The 23,923-nt window shown below is 44.2% G+C and overlaps 1 protein-coding gene across 1 annotated transcript in view; it reads left to right on the forward strand.

The window, feature by feature from the left end:
• The window catches only part of CDC42BPA (CDC42 binding protein kinase alpha), a 370,767-nt gene that overhangs the window by 134,026 nt on the left and 212,818 nt on the right, over window positions 1-23,923 (forward strand). Inside the window, 1 exon segment of the mRNA XM_030557374.1 lies at window positions 8,997-9,145. Within this exon segment, the coding sequence (XP_030413234.1) occupies window positions 8,997-9,145 (149 nt within the window).

Genomic DNA, 23,923 nt, shown 5'->3' on the forward strand with positions numbered 1-23,923 from the left:
GAGTTGCCTTACCAACTAAGGGGGTCAGTCTAACAGGACAATTCAGTTAACAGTAGAATACCAAGGGAAGAAATATCACTTTTGTAGTGGTAATGAGGGTGGCCCATTTCAAACAGTTCTCAGTATTTTAATACGTGCTTTGATCGTATTACATACATATTATATACATGTGAAAAGTACCCATGATACAGAATTTAGGCAGATCTATGACCTGAATTGAATGCCTTTGTGTTAAACTCCAGCAATAAATACCTATTTAACAGCCTTAATTTGCACTTTACCCTTTTAAACCAGGGCCACCCAGAGGGCAGGGCAAGTGGGGCAATTTGCCCCGGACCCCACAGGGGTCCCCACAAGAGTTTTTTTTTGGGGCTCTTGGAGTGCGTCCTCCACTTGCTCCGGGGGCCCTGGAAAACTCTCACAGGGCCCGGGCCCCCGGAGCTTCTTCAGCTCCCGGTCTTCAGCAGCATTTCGGTGGCAGGGGGTCCTTCCGTTCCAGGACCCACCACCAAAGTGTCCTGAAGACCCACGACGGGGGGTCCTTCCGCTCTGGCACCCGCCACCGAAGTTCTGGGTCTCCAGCAGCAATTTGGTGGGGGGGAGGGCCTGAATCCTCTGGGTGGCCCTGTTTTAAACAGATTTTTAAAAAATTGATTAGTTTGATTTTTAATTGTGGAAGCATTGTGATGCTGTGTAGTAGTGACTTGTGCAGTACATAAAAATAATTACTATATATGATGGGTCTGCACACTTTATAAAGGGATATATTGCCCAATTTATTGGTAGTGCAGTTTTTATTATAATGGAAAACTTCAATCTGCAGCTTAATCAACAGTTTTTCCTTCAATCTTTATTTTTTTATTGTCACAACTGTGAAAGCACAAGTGTAAAAAAATGTAAGGAACATTTTTGTGAAGAAGACTTTGACATACTATAAATATGCACAACTGAGTTGGGGTTACTGTGTCCTAGTGGCATCTTAATTTATTTGTACAGATGATATCTAAGTTTCCTTTTCAGCGTATTGTAGTCTCTTCTAAATTTCTCATCTATAGGTTTACTGCTGTCATAAAAATTGAGGGTGTTTTAGCTGCTTGTTATCGGGTTACAATATTTTTCAGAATATTTGCTATAAATTTACTCAGAATGGAGAATATTTTGAAGGACGAATATTGTAAACTGATACAAATGTGAATTTTAAGTTTTAGGTTTTATTTACTGTTCTATGTTAGAGTGTAGATAAATTCATATTTTGGTCCAACATTCATTCAGCAACTTCTGTGGAGTGAATTCATTTTCATCATGGTATTTGTATTATTTTGTCTATACAATTTTTTTAAACTGTCTATTAATGGTGAAAAGTATATACAATGGACTTGCTGGAGTTGCAGAATAAATTAATATTTGGACCTGCTCTGTTTCCTATTTCATGTTCTTTGACTTGTGACTCTTTTATGAGTGTGGTATAAATGTGCACACTTGCTGATTTGATTCAGTGGTCACTTAAAGGATAGTCGTTTAGTGCTTGAAAAAAGTCATAATTTGGACGTTAGAATATTTTTAAGTCCCTTTAGGAGTATGCTTCCTTTTTCACTTAATCTCTGTATACAAGAGTATTCACACATGAGAATTAGATCTTAGGGAACTGACTTGAAATGAGAGAATATCATCATCTTTGGTTGAAGGATTCCTTGACTAACTCATTTTTGGTCTGCCAAATGAGAACCAAGGAATTTTTGTGCATAGCTGAGAATTCGTCAGAGTTATATTGGGTAGAAAGGTGTATATATTTGCTATATAAAGAATGTATATGATCAGCTTTTAGTTCTTCTACTTCGCTCGGGATGGAACATGATGTAGGCACAGAAGACATTTGGTGACACTATTCAACTGACAGCATGAGAACTGACCAGCCAACCAACTTGTGAAATCCATTGAACTGCACCTTACTACTGTATAGATAAAGAACAGTTTTTAAAAATAGAAATCTCCTCTTCGTAATATTCTTTCTTTGATTTTCTTAACAATCTTGGTTTTAGAAGAAAAAAAATAATGCATTTATGTGAATGAATGATACTACTTGAGGCAGTGGTTTGTATATTGTCCAAAGAAGTCACTCCATTGTTGCATTAAAAATTCACCTTACAAATTTAACTTTGATCCTGAAAATATTCGTGCACACCCTTAACTTCAAGCACATGATTCGTCCCAGTGACTTCAATGTGACTACATACGGGCTTGGGCATTAGATGATATTTTGTTACCACTTTATTGCTTTTGTTATGCCTGGAAACAATTCTTTTATAATGGAATGAAGGTATAAAAGTGCTATATAACAAGCAAACAAAAAAATCCCTTTGTATTATGATTGCTTCAACTAAATTTTTTTTGAACGGCTTCCAAATATATTGTGTTAAAAAGGGTGAATGATCGCTGTAGACAAATACACAAGATCCTGTTTCAGTGAAGAAAAAGGAATGCTTTTGCAGTCTTTTCCAGCATTCTTTCTCAGCAATAAGTAGGCTTGGCAGAATTCCATTTTTAGTTACAATTTTGATGGCCAATATCAATGTTTATTTTTAAGCATTTTTTTCTGTTTTGATCGATGTAAATTTTCACAGAAATTATGGAGGAGGATCAGAAAATAATTATTTAATGATAGTAGATCTTGAGGTTCAAAAAGTTAAAGCTTTATAACAGTTAAAACACAAATTGTCACGATCACGTCAAAATATAAAACTCTGCGTTCTCAAGCAGCATTTTTCTTTCTTTCCCTGTCTGTAAATTTCTGCTATTAAGGTGAAAATATTTTTTGTCGGTTTGTGTCTGTACAGCAAAATTAATGTTTACCGACATTTACCAATAAAAATCTAATTCTAGCAATAACTAAAGCATGGATGGGTGAGAGCAAAACCACTACACATCAAATCAGTTAATAACCATCACATTCTGTATACAACCATTGCAGCTTTTAAGAAGTATTACCGGGGAGGCTATCTGATATTATAGATCTCATTTCATTGATTTTTCAGAGCAGTGGTGACCATAGCTTATTTGCCTTCTATAAGGCATGCTGGCAAGACATCTCACAGCATAGCAGGTTTGCAACTCAATGGCAGACAGCAACACAGTAACATTTTGATTATCGATATTTTGAAGACTTTGTAGAAAGACTTTATTCATTTCTCCACAACAACTGGTAAATTAAAAAATGGTTCCCAGGAGGATGTCACAATATGTTTCAAGTTGTTACAGTCCGTGGAGTTCTAAAACACAGAATCCAAAACTACTTTTCTTTTCAACAGAATCTGTTACCTCTTCAAACAGCATCTAAAATCTTTCAGCAAAAAACCTTAAGGATAACCAAATATGGAGGGGTAAACGTTATTCCTCACAGATGTAGACTCTAATGTTGAGGAGATCCCCCTCTCCCATTGCCTTGCTCACCTCTTAGGCAGGCAAGGCACAAGAGTCCCTACCTGTCCTGAGTTCCCCTGTGAATTTATTCTGGTTTTGCCAATCATTTTGTCCTATTTTAAAATGTTTTTCATTCTTCTGTTGCTGTTCAAAAGACACACACACGAAGGAAAATTGACTGACTGACTATGAAGGAACATTCATGAAATTGACTATCCACAACATGTTGGCACTGAAGTTAGAAATAGGCAGATTGAAAATATACAGCACCGTATCCTTGTGATATATTACTCCTAGATCACTGTATCCTACTGTAAAGAGAGATTATTGGAAACATGGATGTACACTGTTTTCCTTGAAAATAGAGAAATAGTAAATAAAGGATTGAACTTGAGAAAGAGACCGTCAATTTGATCAATTAATTAGTCTTTCATCATGATGATCAAGGTTTATATTATCCTTGCTTTCTGTAATAGGTGTTGAAAAGTTTAGTCCTATGCAGATTATCCAGACAATTTTCAAACCCAGCTGGATGTTTTTTCAGGGGGACCCATACTGTTAGCAATCTTTGTCAACCATAAATAGTTTTCCTAGCCTCAACAGGGCCAGATAGTCTAATTACACACTATATGTGGAACAATCCAAATTTGCCTCCGAGTTTCACAGAAAAGGTATCGTCATGCCATTTGGAGTGGCTCATGAGTGTGAGTTCCGAACTCAGAGCTGACTATCCAGGAACAGGGCACAAACACCAAACTGGCTGTATGTTCTGTAATTAGATTTCACCAGATAAGTACCAAGTATGAATACCTAAAGTACTAGAATAGCCTTAATATGGAGTCACAGACACTACTCTTAGGCACTCTTGTCTATCTTGTCTATCTTGCACATAGGCAAGTTTGTCCCTGTGATAGATGGTCCCTTACACCAAAAATCACAATAATATTCAGGTCACTCCCAGTCCTAAAAGGACCAGTCTCTTACTCCAAGTCAACTGTATTTCAGCTCTTAAATCAAAGAAAATGCTTTTAGCGTATACTATAATAAATTATCAAAAGATTTATTAACTAGGAAAAAGAAATGTTTACAAGGTTAAAGCCGATAAACGTACACAAATGAATTAGTCTTAGATTTCAAAAGATAATATAGAGTTTACTTATTATAGAAGTTTCTATGTCCTTTATAGCTAACCCAGACTGAACACAGTTGGAGATCCCTTGCTTATGCCTAGAAATCTTTGCCGCTCAGAGATCAAGCAGTGTAGGGATAACAATTTCTCTTTAACAGTCACTTTTATCGCCTTCCTCCAGGGTTCATGCTAAGATGGGATGAGGGCTTGTGCACATACTTCTTCAGGGGTGTGGGGGAAGCAATCAACGAAGTCTTTTGTCCATAGAGGCTTGACTGATGTCTATAGATCTTCTTTTGTTGGGGAGGAGATAACATTTCTTGTGGTAAACTAGCATTTCACACTTGGTAATGCTTCTCTCTTCACTGTGGGGAATTGACTGTCTTAGCAAACATTTTTATAGTTACAGAGCAATCCTATAAGTAGTATTAACACATGCAGCATCCCACAAGCACTCCGTAAAGCCTAAACACAAAACCATTCTTATAATTCTAATATATATTTTAAGTATATTAGCACACAGGGAAGCCAGTCTGGTTTCCAGCTGTGCATTTGTCAGTGTTCAGTGAGGCATGGGGCCCTGGCAAGAGCTGGCACGGGGTCTGCCAGCGTGTCAGATATTGTAAAGGTTTTTCAGCAACAGTGATGGAAACACTTCAGCAATGATACGGTGCCAGTTTTGTTTATTCAGCTGCTGATGAAATTCCGAAAATTAAGCTTTTTTTTTTTCTTTTCCCACTTTGCCTTTTCAGTTGCTATCTGTGATTCCAGAGTTTCAGAGCATGTCTACATGGAAGCAGTAGACTACGGTGATATGAATTGTAGAGTGCACGAATGTGTTGCATTCTAACTGCCCTGTGTAAAACCTGCTGGCATAAACTAAAAGGCACCTAGTTTGTGTTGATGCTACCATCAACATGAATTAGGCATCTTTTTGTTCTCACCAGCGGAGTCTGCAAGGAGCAGTTAGGATGCAACATGTTAGAGCTCTCCACAGTTCACACCCCAGTATCCTCACTGTGTTGCTATGTAGACAAGCCCTTGGAGGACTTTTTCAGTTATGGGAAAATGAAGTACTCATAAGTCTGAAACATTTTTAGCTTATTTGATCTGTTTCAGGTCATCTTGACCACAAATTTAAATGCATTTTCAGAGTTTAGTTTGCATAATGTAGGAAAATGGAGTGAGGTTATGGTCTCTTCAAAATCTATGATCATCCCATCCAGTTGGAATCATATTTTATGTTGCATTGGGAAACACATTGACTTAACTTTAAATCAGTAAACTCAAAAACTGCTTTTCTCTGGAATTGAAATTACAAAATGGTAATCCCTTGCACTGTGTGTGGATATGTCCTATACTGTACACAATGTCAACAGCATATGGAATTATAATGTACTATGAACCAGCACTATGCATCTACAAGGAGCCAGTACTATGAACAGGGAATCTGTTGGTCCTTCCCTGTCCCAGAAATCGTTTAAGATAAAGCGTTTATTTTCTGAATGCACAGATCATGCTCAGCAGGATCACAGCCCAGGGAGCGGCAGCAGCAATTCTTAAGTCAGAACGACATCTCAGTGGCCACTCAGCCTGACTCTCCGCTCCTTGACACACAGTGCTCACATTTTGACTGGCCAATTTCCCCCCCTGACCTGGCTACCTTCACTAACAGTGAGCCTGATATGCAGCAGCAGGCGGAGTTCTCCCCACCTGCCTCTCCTTCTCCACTGGAACCTTTTGCACCTCAGGTCACGGCTCACAACCACCAGCCTCAGTTTCCCTACTTCGCCCCCTCATGGGCAGCACCTAACTTCTCTTATCCCATGCCTTGTCCTCAGTGGTACCTTTAGCCATCTCCTGCTGCCAGTCATCCTCATGCTTCCTCCACCAGATCATAAGCTTCTTCTGCACCTCTTGTCTCCAGCTCCATCTACTTCTAGAGCTCCTGAACCTACCCCCCACCCCTAGAACGAATCTATCCAGGTTCTAACCAATAATATAGAATGTATGTTTTACATCAACAGACAGGGGAGCACAATTGCACTCCCTATGTATCGAGGCCATCCGATTGTGGAATTGGTGCATACAATACCACATAGAAATTACTGCTTCATACCTACCCGGATGTCGCAACACTACTGCCGACACACTCAGAAGACACTTCTCCAAAGAACACAAATGGGAATTACATCCCACAATACTACAACAGCTCTTCTCCCACTGGGGCACCCCATCAATAGACATCTTTGCCACAACCCAGAAATGCAAATGGCACCTATTTTGCTCCAGAGCGGAATTTGGGACTGCATCCCTAGGAGATGCATTCCTCATCCCGTGGAACAACTCTCTCATGTATGCCGTTCCACCGATCCCTCTGATACACAGGATTCTACGCAAGATCAGAGACAACAAGGCGCAGGTCATACTTATTGCCCTAGCTTGGCCTAGACGAACATAGTATTCTTACCTGCTCTGCATGTCCATTTGTCCTCTGTGGACTTTCCCCAACAGACCAGATCTGCTTTCTCAGTTCAATGGCCGGCTTCTTCACCTGCAGTTCCAGAAACTCCACCTCACAGCGTGGCTCCTTCATGGTTCCAGACCCACTAACTAGGCTGTTCTGAGCAAGTGCGGTATGTCCTCCTGCATAGTAGAAAAGACTCCATTTCTAAGACTTATCTGCAGAAGTGGAAACACTTCTCCATGTGGTGCTCCCATAAACACTTGACACCCCATACCGTGACCTTCCCTAACATCCTAGACTACCTTTTAAAACTAAAACAGGATGGGCTCTCGCTCAGCTCCATCAGAGTACACCTTGTGGCCCTCACCACCTTCCATGATTCGCTGGACGGATATTCACTCTTTGCTCACCCCACCAGAAATGCTTTCTCATGAGCCTGAAAAATCTCTACCTTGAGAATTATCCATCGGCAGCTGCCTGGAATCTCAACTTAATTCTTCGTGATCTTATGAAGTCTCTCTTCGAGCCCTTAGTTACCTCATCTCTTCTCCACATATCTATGAAGGTAGGTTTTTTGATTGCTGTAACATCAGCAAGGAAAGTAGCGGAAATAAGCGCTCTGATGGCCTACCCTCCTTACACAACCTTCTCTAAAGATACTGTACTGTATCTAAGACCCCACCCTAAATTTCTCCCTAAGGTGGTGTACACCTTCTATCTTAACCAACCAATATACTTACCTGCATTCTATCCCAAACTTCATGAGACTCCGCATGAAGCAGCTCTGCATACCCTTGATGTCTGATGAGCAACTGCCTTTTATCTAGAGAGAACTAAACCATTTCCTAAGTCCCCGCGGCTATTTGTCTCCACTACCTAGGGATTGACGGGTGCAGCTATCTCTAAGCAACGCCTTTCCAAGTGGATCTCTTATTGGATCAGCTCCTGTTACCGCATTCAGAATGCTCAGCCACCCAAAGGAATCAGAACTCATTCTACTCAAGCTATGTCAACATTGGTTGCCTTCCTCCATAATGTACCTATTACTGATATCTGTAAGGCGGCCGCATGGACATCTGAACATAATTTACCAAACATTATGCTGTCACGCAGGATACCACGGCAGACACCATAGTAGGCCACACGGTATTGTCTACAGTCGTCACTGCTGCAACTCCAAAGTCCCACCAGCCATAGTGAGTACTGCTTCACATTCACCTGGCGTGGAGCACCCACAGGGACAGCACTCGAAGAAGAAGAAAAGGTTCCTCACCTTGCAGTAACTGAGGTTCTTCGAGATGTGTGTCCCTGTGGGTTCTCCACTCCTCACCTTCCTCCCCTCTACTTTGAAGTACTATTCTGACTTCACGGTAGAGAAGGAACTGAGGGGCGATGTGAGACGTGCATGCTCAGGCAGACTCTAACGAGACCGTGAGACAGCAGCTGAGCATGTGTGTCCCGACCAGGCATTGCTATTGAAGATCTCCAATCAACAGCGCCAGGACGCACCGTCACATGGAGTGGAGCACCCACAGGGGTACACATCTCAAAGAACCTCAGTTACGGCAAGATGAGTAACCTTCTCATCTTAACTTCGTGATCGTGTCTGTTCAATTCTGGAATGATGAACCAAACAGACACTTTCCCTGTCTTGTTGTTTAATTTATTTGGACATGGGTAAATATGAAATCTTTACCAAAAAAAGATTTGCTAAAAACAAGTTTATGGTTTGCAGGATAACAAGGAATGTCAAAGGTTATTTGAAAAGTTACATTTATGAAGGCTATTTTTTTTTAAATGCTTCTTTTAATGTTTTGTCTCCATTTTAAGAAAATGTAATGATGAGCACTTCAGTGGTGTCTAAAGTATTAATAATTGTCTGCAGTCCATTAGCTATACTTGGATTGGTCTTTGCGTCATTGAGTCATTGTGTAAACAGGCTTTTTTTCCTTTGTGTCTCCCACCCCTCCCCCTTAATCACAGTACCTGGTTATGGATTACTACGTTGGAGGAGATCTGCTCACCCTGCTTAGCAAGTTTGAGGACAGGTTACCTGAAGATATGGCTCGTTTTTATTTGGCTGAAATGGTGATAGCGATTGATTCTGTACATCAGTTACACTACGTCCACAGGTAAGGAAATCCAGCTCAGAAATACAGAGATGATTTAACACTGTGCATTATGGACCACTTCCTGCAGTTCTAACTTAACCAAACTCCTGTTAAAGTTAAGGGGAGTTTTACCTGAGGGCAAGATTTTGCTTTGTTGGATAATTAGAGTGGGAACAACTGGCAAATATTGACTGAATTGGTGACCACTGTATATGCGGCTTCATCTTTTGAAAGTTCAAAACTGTTGCCAGGCTTGTTTGACATGCTTAAAGATATTTCTTGAAAACTCAAGAACATGTGCAAGTGTGGTCATTGGCATATTCTAAATCAATTTCCCTTTTTTTTTTAATTAAATTATGTGTTTAACAAAATATGGCTCCGATCCTGCAGTGTGATTTGCTAACTTGGATACCAGACATCTGTGCAGAATCCTGGAGGGTGGGTCGCATTGCACGATCAGGTCTTATGCTTGGAATGTGTCTCTTGTTTAGTTTCTTCTGTGCATAAATAATTCAAAGCACAAAATTAAGGGTTGGATTTTTATTTTTATTTTTTTAGTTTTGTTTTGGATTTGGTAACATAATTTCTAGCAATCTACTGCTGGTGGCTTCATGGTAGTGATTAAGTCAGTTGTGCAAATAACTGAAAGCATTTGAACTTAATTTAAATGAAATGTCAAATGCAGTGCATTCATTTGATGTATGAAAATGGCTCATTCCTGCCATTGCTTTTAACAATGTTCTTGCTTACTTCAGTAACAGCTTCATAATGATGGCAGTGGCAGTTCCTGAATGATAATAGGATACTGCCTAAAGAGAGAGAGTGGGATGTCCAAAATTATTCAACATTGAGCTAACTTTGCTCCCATTGAAGTTAATAATAAAACTGCCATTACCTTCAGTTGGAGCAGAGTTAAGTTAACTACATGTAAGCCTTTTGAAAATTCCACCCAAGACTCCTTTTGAGCACAAGCAACACTAGTGATTGTTTGACCATTCATATTGGCCTGATCGCCTCTCCAGAAATGATCACAAGGTTTGCCCTTGGGATCCATTTCAGTTTAGCATGAGTTTGATATGAAGAAGTGTCCTAATAATTGGTTTTATTTTAATTTGAGGTTGCTCTTCATGAAAGGGTTCTAGCTAGGAGCACCTTGTGTTTTTATGTTGGTAAGCTCTGATTTGTCTTGCGTAAGCATTGAATTAGGCATCATTGGAATTGGGGTTTTTTAGGTTCCTCATTTGTAATGTGAAATGTGTTTGAAGTCTTGTGACTCACCATTTCCAGAGGAGAAAAGAGCTGGTTGTTCTGTCAAGGGACTGAATTTATGTGGAAAGGAGCCCTTTGTGAAACTTCCTAATGGAAAAGAGCCATTAAAAGTATCTTATTTATGATCTTTATGAATTCAAATCATTTCAAGTGTGTGTCTTTGAGAAGGTATGTGTTCTTAAATCATTTTGCACCTGATCCAAAGCTCACTGACGTCGATGGAAAGACTGCCATTGACTTCAATGGGCTTTGGATCAGGCTTTTAAAAAGTAATGTGTATGTGAATTGTTGAGCCTACTGACTATGACTATTTTTGATGGCAGTGAAAGAGCATTTCAGTTGTTAGCTAGGCTGCTAAACTTTTTCTTATAAGTCAGCCTGTAAAGTAGCTGCAGTTCTCAGAAAAAGAATTTTAAGACTTTTCTTTCAGAAGACCATGTTGTAATTTCTGTACTGGTAGTACATAATGTACAACATAGGTGACATTTCTGTCTTCAAATTATGTATGGCCCTAATGTTAAATGGATTTGCATGTGAACTTGTGATACACAATTAAATGGCATCCTACTGGAGTTTTACAGCAACAGAACTGTTAGATTTGAAGATAGATGCTTGTAGGAATCAGTGTATGGACATATTAACTTACCCATACTTATTACAAAATAGACAGTCCTTTTGTATTATTATTCACAGCTTTGCCAGTGAGCTGCATGTAGCATATTCAGAAACCTTCTCTTTAAGGTCAGTCCAAAAACGACGCTTTTTATAAGTCAAATAGAAGTAACACAAAGTGTGTTTATAAGGAAAAAAGCTTTTTGCAAAGATGAAAAATTCAAAGGGCCTTGAGTAAGTGTAAACTGACCAGCCTTTGAAATATGACCCATTTCCCTGTTACTTTATTGAGATGTTTGCAGCTGTTACAGCAGAAGAAAGGAAAACATTTGTAAGTGCCAGCAGTGCTCTTTCCTGAAAGAATAACCCTGGTGGCTGCCTCCTTTGGAGGGGTGGGGGAGGGCATGTTGTGGGAGGTGGAGGGCAGGGGAAAGGCAAAAGAGAACAAATATTAATAGAAAGTGATAATGTAATATCTGTTGTGGCAGTACTTCTGATAGATAAGCAGTACGCATAGGGATTTGAACTGTGTAAGTAGCTGGTGAATTAGAAACATCATATTCCATACATCTTTCTTTCAAGGTTATTGTGCTATAAAGATTCAGAACTCTACAGGGTTTTATTATTTATTCTTGCTCTTTTGGTGTCCCAGTTCTTTCAGGACAGATTTTCACATTGACCACAACCAGTGTCTGTGATGAGAGCACTTCCCCCTCCTGCCTATATTTCTTATATACTTTTTTTATCCTTTATTCCTCATCCCTTTTATCTTTATCCTTCATCCCTTCCAGTCTTTTGTACTGTTCAATAATTGCTTTTGTATTCTAGCTGTAGAAGAGTATCATTTTTCTGGAGAATGGTGTTGATCACCATAATAGTGATCCTGCAAGATAACCCAAGAGTTAATGCCCAAGCCATTGTTTTCCTTCCAAAATGGACTATCAGGAGAGCTTATGGACATGAAACACAAGCAACCGTAGCACTATGTGCCTCTGAAACTATAAACTATTGCAGAGCTCCTCTACTTTGTGTTGCTGTGTTGCAAGTCCTTAGGCAATTTCTGAGCTGGCATTGCTGGATTGCAGAACCCTTATTTGGAAGTCTGTAAAGTCTAGAGAACGGTAGGTGTTAACTAATATGCAGCTTGTGTGTGTGTGTATCACCACTATATATGCATATATGGGTGCAGATAGACACACACACTTGTGTATATATGCTAGCATGCGCTCTCTCTCTCTCTCTCTCTCTCTAAACATCTGAAAGGAGCTGCGTTCAAACTTACCTGAGGATTTTTCACCTGTGCTCATGAATTTCAGGGAACAAATTGTGTGGTGTGTTACCCCTTTGTTTTATCAAACTCATAAATTTAATAATCATTTTAACTGCATTTTCTAGTAATACATAGGTTAACTACTTTATTTTTGGTGCAAGTCACTAATGTGTTTTCCATTAACCGATGGCATTGAGAGCTCCATGACTGACTCTGGAAAGATTACTTAACATGAATTACCTTTAATTGAACATGGCTGCATATATACTTCCTGCCTGATTGTGCAGCCTTTACTCAAATAAAACTTTTGTGGGAGCTCATGTAAGAACTGTGTTTAGCAGTGATACCTATTTAATTTATTATTTTTTTAAAAAATATTAGATTATGTTCTTTTGGTAGTAGGCCACGGTTGAATATTGCCTTGTGCCATTTGTATATAAGTTATACTTTTCTGTATAGTATATGGTTTAACATGTAGGCAACAGAAACACTGTTAAGCAAAAGGAAAATGAAAAGGATCATAGCATCTTCATTATGTTTCTGATGAAATCTCTCAACTTGTATTAATGCTAGTTTGGTTGTTAAAAATTTTTCTGTTTCCTCTCTGATTAGGAGTAAATCATTCCCTTTCATGTGCATTGCCAGGCTCTGCTTCTATGCATCATTGAGTGTTTTGATGGGAGTGAGGGTCAAACATCTTTGTCTTGAATTAGGTAGTTAGTCTTCATTACTGCATGTACAGCAATATGGCTGGCATTATGTCATACACACATGGAATTAGTGTCTCTTTTTCCTGTGAGATTTTAGTTTAGCCTTTTGCTTAAATTAATGCCGAGCCATTGACTATGGGTTGACTTGAGTTATTTAAATTAAACACTACAGTAATATAGATCAAAGATTTCACTTGAGGATAGATGTAACTTTCATAATGCTCCTTTCCCTGGGCTGAAAGACTGCTAATGTACAGTTAAGACAGGGCTGTGCTGTAATCTCCAATCTCTTGTATATTCCTGAACCATGTTCGGATCCTCCAGGGAGAATGGTGATATAGGTGATCATCCTGAGTCAAAAGGACACAAATCTCTGCCTTCTCTTGTGTTTGACACATGTCAGCAGCCTTTTTACACTGAATAACATTCAGGAATTTGTGAGCGATTGTGTTTTTGCATTTTTTTAAAATCCACTCACTTTGATACTGTACAGAAACAAAATAAAAATATTTGTCCCATTAATATTGCATGATAATATTTGTTTTCATTTCACTCTGCATTTCCCTTCTGCGAGTTTATATTTTTTTATAATTATTATATTCACATAATCTGAGACTCCACTACAATGGAAAGGGTCCTATCTAATCCAAGCAGTGGCAAAGGTTAAAACCAAATTCAAGTGTATCCTCCTTAGTTTTGTGCTAATTTATGGATGCTTATTGGGTGGCCTGCAGAAGCCTTTTACTGTATGTAGATAGAAGCTCAGAAGCCAGTTTAGCAGATGCTAAAACAGATTCATAAAGTTAATGGACACTTCCATAATAGCAATAACAATTAATTTTATTCTAGAGCTTTTCTTCCCTCTGCTCTCAAGCTGTTTTGCAACAATTCATATTAGAACAATACAGTATGGAGAAATGTGTTCAAACTTTTTCTATACTAACTTGCCAAGAAGTGAAAGTTTCTTTTTAAGAAAAATGTTCTTCACTGTAGGTGGTTAAAGCTCCCCTTGAAGAATAGCTATTATCCCTAGGTCCCAATTCAGCGCTTGAATTATGCATGTATATTCCATTGACTGCACTGAGGGCTCTCTGAATGTACCCAATGGGACTTCCATTGAAGAGTTTGACATCTTAAATTGAAGTTTTTGAACAATAAAACCTTTCATTTAATTGTAAAACCATAGTTCTGGTTCCAAAGATAAATAAGAAAAGCCTTTAAAAGTTGATATTTGTCAAATAGCAAACAAGATAATTCTGAAGCAACTGTGTGCTTAGTGATGAGAGAAGTGGACTAGTTTTGGGGGTTCTGTTTTCAGCTCTTCTAATGACTTGCAGTTGACCATGAGTGAGTAACTTAAACTCCTATCAATAAGCTTATTTTTCTGAAAAGTAAAGATAACACTGAAAAATACTATAAAGGGGTGCTGATGATGAATTAGTAATATTTATGAAATACTGTTAAATCTTCAAAGGGCTACGCTATGTAAACATGACTGAAACTAAACCATTCTTAGACAGAAACAATAGCTTATAGATTTTTAGAATGTCTGTACTTCCATCATTTAGTTTGTTGAACTGAAATTCAGCATTGTTTGTTTCTTCTCTTGGGGCCAAATTGTGTCATCAGATGCCTCTGCATTACCATGATGAAGATCATTAGGAATTGTGTTATGCAATGCAAACCCAAAATTGGGGCCCACGACTAGACATTTTGCATTGTTTGGTCCCTCTTCTCTGAGCGCAAATTTCAAAAGTAACTAAAGCTAAATCTTGTTACATAGGATTTCTGTTTTCTGTGTCACCAACCAGCTTGTATATAGCCTTTAACTCTGTGAGGTTTAGGCTAGACAGGGCTACAAAAAATATTTGCAGCAAGCACATCTTGGGGTGGGGGGATCGAGAAAGATCTACTCTGTTTTGTATGCTTCTGACATATTAAGTCAACATTGTTTTTCCTAAAACATGGCCTGATGGCTGTCTCTTTGAACTTCCTTTTGCAGTTTTTTAGCTCAACTGAATCCTGAAAGACTCAATTAAAAAAGTTCATTGAATTATGAAGTTGTGTCACTGACATCCATCAACTTCCAGTTGATACTTCTAAATGTAATCTGTATGACACCTGCCTGGAGTTCGTTTGTGCTTTTTCAAAACAAGTCTGATAGGGTCCTCTGTCTTACAAGGTGATTTCCTCCTGAGGATCTGCTCTAGGGAAACATTGCAACTTGCTTAATTTTAAGTGTTCAGTAAAGCATCCTTCCTGAATAAGGGTGGTTTTCTGAATCCGAGCCTGAGTACTTAGCTCTTACATTTCATTTCACTGGCACATCAGGGCTGATACTGTGGGTGCTGATCAACTTCTGAGAGGTGCTGAGGGTCCTCAACTCTGTGACTCTAAAGATAATTGAGGATCTCAGCAAGGTTAGACTATTGAAATCAAAGCTTTGTTCATTCCTCTTCTTCTTTTATATTTAAAAATATTTTAGAGCAGAGTTCTCTAGCTAGACACTTCTGCAAAAATCTGGAGTGTTTAATATTAAACGGGGGTGTATGGTTCTGCAAGGTGAGTTTTCCACCTCTCCTTACTTCAAAGAGAGCTCATAGCAGTCACAAGCTTATTTGCAGGCTTGGCTCAAATTTTTACTTCTATTTGACAATTCTTAACTTTGGTAACTTTTTTTTTAAAGCAACATCAGAAGATTTTAGTCCTTTTTTCAATCTTATTTTAACACTTCAGCTCTTGAACTGTGCTGTACTTCATGGTGTATAGTCAGTTAGTTCATATGAGACACTGATGGACTTTTAATAAGGCAGATGTCCCAAAAGGAAATAAAACAGATTTGATTATAACCTTAAAAGTTCAAGCAGAATATGCCTTTTTTATATATCTAAGAACCTTCCTTTTTTAGCTATGAAATTCTTGTGATACTGTTTTCCTGTGCTGACGTAGATTTTACTGGTAGAGGCTTTGTACTTATGAAACTTCTGATACCAGTTAATATTGTTCCAGTTAATTTTGAGTTTTAGAGAACAAGGGCCATGTTCATAGGAGAAATTCTTCTGACATTTAAAAAGAAGAGGCTTGTGTACAGATACACTGTGCATACACTTCAGCAATACCACCTTCTTGTTTGAGTGATGTTCCTTGTGTGTATTACACTAGAGGTACAGATACACTACATGCACCTGAGACTGGAAGATGTTTCATTAGCAGGGTGCATTGATCTGTACCTACTCCCTTCCCTCTTGGGCTCTAAAGCAAGGATACAAGATGCATCTCTCTAGTTCCTTTCTGCTGCCCAGTGGTCTAAGATGGAAACTTCGCTAGCGTCCGCAGCTTTAGCTAGCATCGTTTTTTTAATTAGGTAAATACACCTTGATATAATGCTGTCCTTGGGGGCCAAAATCATACCGTTTATAGGTAAACCGTGTTATATTGAACTTGCTTTGATCCACTGAGTGCGCAGCCTCATGCCCTCGCCTCCCCCCCCCCCCCCCGAGCACTGTTTTAACCGCATTATATCCAAATTCGTGTTATATTGGGTGGCGTTATATCGAGGGTAGCAGTGTAGTTGTAAATGCTGTTAGCCTGATAAAATTCGATTTTAGTGTTAGGGGGTTTTTTTAGTGAATTTTTTAGAGGCTGGGGATCCACCCTCCCCCCCCAATCTCACTGCATAGGTATCTAGAATATCCAGGATACCAGGATTCAAGACCTGTGTAGTCTGCCCATGGGCCTTCCCAGTTGGTGATGGCCACTTGTCTGTGTTGCCTCAAGGAAGCTCATGTCCCCCTCCAAGTGTATATTGAATGGCTCTTCCCTCACTGAATGAATCAGTCCTGTGAGCTCAGAGGTCAAACATTCTTGATGCATCACTCAATGAGGCCATAGTTGGACCCTGACCCATCAAAATCCATGTACATGAGGCAGAGGCACTGAGAAGTGCCCCTTCAAGCACAGTGGCTCTGGCTACTAGACCTCAGAGAGCAGAGTTTAAGGACTTTAGCAGTAAACAAGGCAGACTGGAGGAGGATTAAAAGTAAGTGTTCTCACAAGGACAGACATGAGAAACCCCTCTGTAAGTCCTCGTCTAAGAAGATAACTTCTTCCCTGACCCGTTTTAAGTTGGTGAGACTCTGCGCCATGGTATGGGTTGTGTCAGGAGCTCAAAAGGAACATGTTACTGGTTCCTCAGAACTAGGATCCAGAAGTGCCTCAGGACTGTCATCCACAGACGTGGCAAGACTATCCTCCATACTGGCAAAGCAAAGGAGTGAGTGTATGCTGACTTGCATGTCAATTCCCATCACCTATGGAGGATCTGCCCTTCAAGAGAAATAACCTGTTCAGTGACAATGATTTGAAAGATGCTTATTTCCATATAGATATCTGCCCTGCACACAGGCGGTCCCTGCATTTTACCATTGACCTGGACCATTACCAATACAGAATGTTCACAAAGGTATTATTGGTAGTAGTGGCGGCAAGTCTGCATCATCAGGGCACTTCAGTATTCCCTTACCTGGAAGACTGGCTGCTCACAGGAAAGTCATACCAAGAAGTTCAGGTGACAACTTTATTGCCACTCTGACTCCTACAATCATTAGGTCTAGAGTAGAGGTTGGCAACATTTCAGAAGTGCTGTGCCGAGTCTTCATTTATTCACTCTAATTTAAGGTTTTGCATGCTAGTAATACATTTTAATGTTTTTAGAAGGTCTCTTTCTATAAGTCTATAATATATAACTAAAATGTTGTTGTATGTGATGTAAATAAGGTTTTTAAAATGTTTAAGAAGCTTCATTTAAAATTAAATTAAAATGCAGAGTCCCCCGGACCGGTGGCCAGGACCCAAGCAGTGTGAGTGCCAGTGTGAGTGAAAATCAGCTCACATGCCGCAGGTTGTCTACCTCTGGTCTAGAGGTAAAAGCAGAAAAGTCCACTTTAGTTCCTACAAAGACTATAGACTTTATTGGGGCCACCCTGAATTCAGTCACGGCCTTGCCATACCTATCTCAAAACTGGTTGCAGACTATGATGGAATTCATCACTCTACCCAGAGTGAGCCCCCTCTCATCCTCCTAGGCCACACTTTCTCAGGTACATATGTGATGTCCTTTGTGAGGCTCCATCTATGAATGTCTACAGTAGAGCCCTGCGCGGGACTCATATAGAGCACTGGAAGTGCGCAGCATCTTTCAACAAGAGGATTCCTGGTGAGGGATCTCTTTGCATCTCCTGAGAACAGGAAATGCTCAGCCAACTGTTCCTAAGTGGTCCTGGGCCGCAACTGTAGAGAGGATAAATTTCTAGTCTGGTGGTTGGAACCAGTAATTTATGTGTTTCTGTCTAGCCCTGTCTTAATGTGAGTTCTGAGGAATATCAGAGAAGACAAAGCAACACTTCTTCTTCGAGTGATTGCTCATATCCATTCCAGTTAGGTGTACGCGCCGCGCGTGCACATTCGTCGGAAAACTTTTACCCTAGCAACTCAGCGGGCCGGCAGGTCGCCCCCTAGAGTGGCGCCACCATGGCGCTCCATATATACTCCTGCCGGCCCACCCGCTCCTCAGTTCCTTCTTACCGCCCGTGTCGGTCGTTGGAACAGTGGAGCGCGGCTTAGCTGACCTCCACTTCCCTAGCTACTCGTTTTCTCGTATATAATTATGCAGTTATAACCCTTTTATATATATATTTGTATGGTTATACGTGTTTTCTTTGCTAACATGGTTAGTTTAGTTAGCGGGGTTCAGGAAGTAGCCCCTTCCATGAGCCCAGTGCCGGAGCCATGCATGGCTCACCGGGTTTTAAAAGGGGCCCGGCCTGCCAGAAGCCGTGGCCGAAGAGAGATCTACATGACTCCTGTTTGAAGTGCCTCATGGAATCACACTTGACAGATAAGTGCCCCATTTGCAAGGCTTTTAAGCCGAGAACAAAAAGGTGCGGGACTTTCACTTACCCCTCCACCTTGGCGCCGAGCGATGTTCAAGCGGCGGGCAGAAGCGCCTCCTCGGCACCGGACCCCGCCGGTACTACCAAGGCCTTTCGGCACCGACCGTCGCCGGCACCGATGTCGACTCGGCACCGCTCCCTTCTTCCGAGGTCGAGAGAGCCTACGATTCCTGCTGGTGCCTGGCGGCTCCCCGGCACGCGCCGTGGTTGAGCCCCCTGCTCCCGCTGCTTCCGTGCCACCTGCATCGCAGCCAGAGAGCTCGCCTAAGTTGCGTTACCCGGCACCGACACCTGCAGAGGCACCGATGACTTCGGCTCCGTCGATTCCAGTCCCCCAGGACCACGGAATCCGGTGCCTGGCAGCTCCCCGGCTCACGCCGTGGTAGAGCTTACTGCTCCTGCTGCTTCTGTGCCAACTGCACCACAGCTAGAGAGCTCGTCTAAGATGGCTCGCCCGGCACCGACGACGTCGGCACCGTCGATCCCGGTCCCACGAGGGCCGTAGAATCCGGTGCCTGACGGCTCCCCGGCGCGCGCCGTGGTTGAGCTACTGCTCCTGCTGCTTCCGTGCCAGTGGCACCGCAGCCAGAGAGCTCGTCTGAGTCGGATCGCCCGGCGCCGACACCTGCTACGGCACCGATGACGTCGTCACCGTCGATCCCGGTCCCACAAGGGCCGTAGAATCCGGTGCCTGACGGCTCCCCGGCACGCGCCGTGGTTGAGCGTATTGCTCCTGCTGCTTCCGTGCCAGCGGCACCGCAGCCAGAGGGCTCGTCTAAGTCGGATCGCCCGGCACCGGCACCGGCACCTGCTGCGGCACCGATGACGTCGGCACCGTCGATCCCGGTCCCACAAGGGCCGTAGAATCCGGTGCCTGACGGCTCCCCGGCACGCGCCGTGGTTGAGCTACTGCTCCTGCTGCTTCCGTGCCAACGGCACCGCAGCCAGAGAGCTCGTCTACGTCGGATCGCCCGACACCGACACCTGCTGCGGCACCGATGACGTCGGCACCGTCGATCCCCGGTCCCGCAAGGGCCGTAGAATCCGGTGCCTGACGGCTCCCCGGCACGCGCCGTGGTCGAGCTAATGCTCCGGCTGCTTCCGTGCCAACGGCACCGCAGCCAGAGGCTAGTCTAAGTCGGATCGCCCGGCACCGACACCTGCTGCGGCACCGATGACGTCGGCAACCGTCGATCCCGGTCCCGCAGGGCCGTAGAATCCGGTGCCTGACGGCTCCCCGGCACGCGCCGTGGTTGAGCTCCTGCTCCGGCTGCTTCCATGCCAACGGCACCGCAGCCAGAGGGCTAGTCTAGTCGGATTGCCCGGCACCGACGCCTCTGAGGCACCGACAACATCGGCACCGTCGATTCCAGTCCCACAAGGGCTATCGAATCCGGTGCCTGACGGCTCCCCGGCAACGCGCCGTGGTGAGCGTATTACTCCCGCTGCTTCAGTGCTGACGGCAACCGCAGCCAGACAGCTTATCTAACTCCGGATCGCCCGGCACCGACACCTACCGAAGCTCTGATGACCTCGGTACCGTGGATCCCGGTCCCACGAGGGCCGTCGAATCCGGTGCCTGACAGCTCCCCAGTACGCACTGTGGTTGAGCCTGCTGTTCCCTTCACGCCGGAGATGTTACCAACGGCGAGGGCTCTCAGTGCCATGACAGAGTCAGTGCTGCCTGACCCGGGCACCGCCGGTACGGGTAATACAGTCTCTTCAGGGGACTGTCCCCTGTCAGCACAGCAGAGCGGCACCGTTCATGATCACGGTCCCGCAGACACTCCAAGTCCTGTCGGCACGCCGGACACCACTGGCAGTCCCGGTGCTGTTTTCCTCGGTACTGGTCACACTCGCTGCAACCGGTCGGTATCCCGTTCGCCGACCCGCTATCGGCACCGTTCTGACCTCTGGCACCGGGGCAGGTACCTTGACTCCTGTAGCCCTTCTCCGAGCCTCGAGATCTCGGTCGACCTCCGACCACCGTTCTGGTTGCGGGTCTGGATCTCGTTCCAGGTACCGATACGCCTCCCGATGCCGGTCCCCCGGTGCCGAGTTGGGCAAGGTCCGAGTGAGTCAGAGACTCTGCCTGTGCCTTCTTTTAGTACCTCCATGGCCGTCCGGACACGCATCCGTGTCATCCCATATGCGCAGATTTTTATGCTCAGGACCACGATCCTGATATGATGGCCAGCGGGCGCCAGCCCCGAAGCAGAAAGAGGCTTGGCGAATGAACAGGCTTGGCCGCCAGGTGTACTCTGCAGGGGCCACTGCAGCTCGGGGTAGCAAAGCAACAAGCTTGCTTAGCTGCGATAATTATAGCACCTGAGGAGGAGTTTCTCCCTCAAAACTTCCACCTGGAGTTCGCTGCCGTCTTGAGGACTGGGGAAAGAAGGTCCCAGAGCGTCCCTCCAGGCCTCGTTGGACGCAGCAGACTCTGCGGCCGCCTCTTGGCCTTGAGTGTCGGCCGTGAGGTGCATTTCATGGCTTCAGGTTTTAAACCTCCGGCCGGAGCTGCGGTATGCCATTCAGGATTACCCTTTGTGGTAAAGGCATCTTCGCGGCAGAGACAGCCCCAGACTGCGAGTCTGGTGGGCAATAGGGTCCTAATGCGTCTCAGCCTGTATACGCCAGCGACAAAACGCAGGCCTTTCTGGCCCAGCTGCCATACTCTGTGCCTAGCCAGAGGCAGAACTCTGGCAAACGGCAGGGCCAAGGTGGTCGCAGACGAACGTCAGGACCCCTGAAGAGCCAAAGTCAAGGTCCCTCGCAATTACCTCTGGGACCAAGACGGACCTTCCAAGGTTCACCTGAGGGCGGTGTACCAGGTCGCAGGACGGGATCCCGATCCCGCTTCTCCCTGGCATGGCCCAGTTACTTTCAGATCGCTGGGTCCTGCGCACGATGGAGCATAGGTACCACCTTTAATTTGCTCCAGCCCTGTCCCCTTCAGCGGACGAAAGGGGTAAGGGGTTTTACCCCCGTTATGCCCTAGTCCCCCACTCGAACACAGGTCTCAGACCTTCTTGGTCCTGCACGGACTCAACCGGGTTAGGATAAGGTTGGAGTTCTGCATGGTATCCCTGGGAATCATTATTCCATCCTTGCCTCCTGGGGGCTACGGTGCCGCCCTGGATATGAAGCACGCGTACTTTCGCAATGCCATCTTCCCTCCGCACGGGAGATGCCTCCGCTCTATAGCCGACTGTCAATACTCCCGGTTTACGGCCATAGTCGCCGCCTACCGTCGCTGATGTCGGATATGCGTTTTTCCGTATCTGGACGATTCGCTTATCCACGGAGACTCTGAGACACAAACCACTCAGCGCGTGGGCATCGCCACAGTCTTATTCACAGGTCAAGGCCTGCTGTTTATTATAGAGCAATCCACTCTGATCCCCACGCAGAGGTTGGGCTCCCTAGGGGCTATCCTGGTCTCCTACCTAGCCGGAGCCTGCTTATCGCAACTGAGATTTTAGGCGATGGCAACAATCATCTGAGGTCTGAAGGCTTTCCCAACGACCTCAGCTCGTTCTTGTCTCAGTCTCCTGGGTCCATGGTTGCCCGCAAGTTTGTAACCAAACACGCCAAGCTCCGCCTCCGTCCTCTCCAAGTCCGGCTCACTGCCCCTGATGGCGGACGCCTCATCTCTCTGCTCGAGTGTTCATAGTCACCTCTGAGCTTAAGGCCTTTGGTCTTCTAGGGAGCTGGCATTCCTCCTCAATGCCCCAAAAATTGAGAGTAGTCCGCCTGGCATGCCAGGGGTTCCAGCGGCAGCTGCGAGGCCGTTGTATCTCGGTGTTTACAGCCACACAACGACCAGGTGCTTCATAAGTATTCAGGGGGACATAGTCCTCCCCCCCCCTTTTTTTGTCAGGAGGCCATCCATTTCCGGGTCTTTGGCATGGCCCACTCGATGGAGCTGGCGACGTCCTTTCTCCCAGGCGTTGGAACGTCCTAACTCTTTGCCTCAGCAGGTCTTTCTGCCTTACGAGTGATCACTCTGCCCCATGTGAGGCGTCCCGCTTTCCGGAAGTGGATGGTTCCTCACACAGACCTGTTCGCTCACCGCGAGAGCAGGAAATGCCAGGTGTTCTGCTCCTTCCAAGATCTCTCCTCGGATCGATCTTGGACGCATTCCTGATGCCGTGGAAAGGCCACTGCATTATGCCTTCCCACTGTTCCCACTGGTTCATTAGGTCCTGCTCAAACTCCGCAGGGGCCAGAGCGTGCATCATCATGATCACTCCAGAATGGTCCAGGCAGTGCTGACATACCCCGTTACTCGGCCTGTCAGCCCAGACCTCATCACTCAGGGCAACGACAGGCTTCGTCACTCGGACCTGCAGCCTCTTCGCCTCACGGTGGCTGCTGCGTACCTGAAGTCGGGGTGACAGGCAGCCTTCCACCTGGTCAACGTACCGGCCAGGTGGAAGCGTTTCTTTTACAGCTGCAATACGCTCGATCTTGCTCCTGCTGAGGTCTCGATCCCCTCTGTTTGGCCTGCCTCTGGCCTTCAGCGGCAGGACCTGGCGGTATCAGCGCTGAGGATACACTCAGCAGCCATCTCTACCTTCCAGCAGGCTGAGATGGACGTTCAGTGTTCTCACGCTCTATGGGTTCGAGGTCCCTCAAGGGCTTGGAGCGCTTGCACCCTCGGGTGCGCCGCCCAGCCCCGACCTGGGACCTCAACCTAGTCTTGGCCAGACGGGTCTCTGAGATCAGAGCTCTTACGGGGGGTTCCGCCGTACACTAGGTTTCACAATGACAAGGTGCAGTTATGACCGCACCCGGCTTTCCTCCCTAAGGTGGTTTTGGCTTTTCATGTTACCCACAGTTCAACGCAATGGGCACAACCGTTGCACTCCTTGGACATCTGTGGAGTGCTCGCATTATATTGTGCTGACAGAACCATTTCCTAAGGTGCCCCAGCTCTATCCCGGTAGCGGGCCAAAGGGAGGGCTTGCTTGTTCTCCTCTCAGAG

The sequence above is a fragment of the Gopherus evgoodei genome, chromosome 3, assembly GCF_007399415.2.
Source record: "Gopherus evgoodei ecotype Sinaloan lineage chromosome 3, rGopEvg1_v1.p, whole genome shotgun sequence".
Classification (NCBI taxonomy): domain Eukaryota; kingdom Metazoa; phylum Chordata; order Testudines; family Testudinidae; genus Gopherus; species Gopherus evgoodei.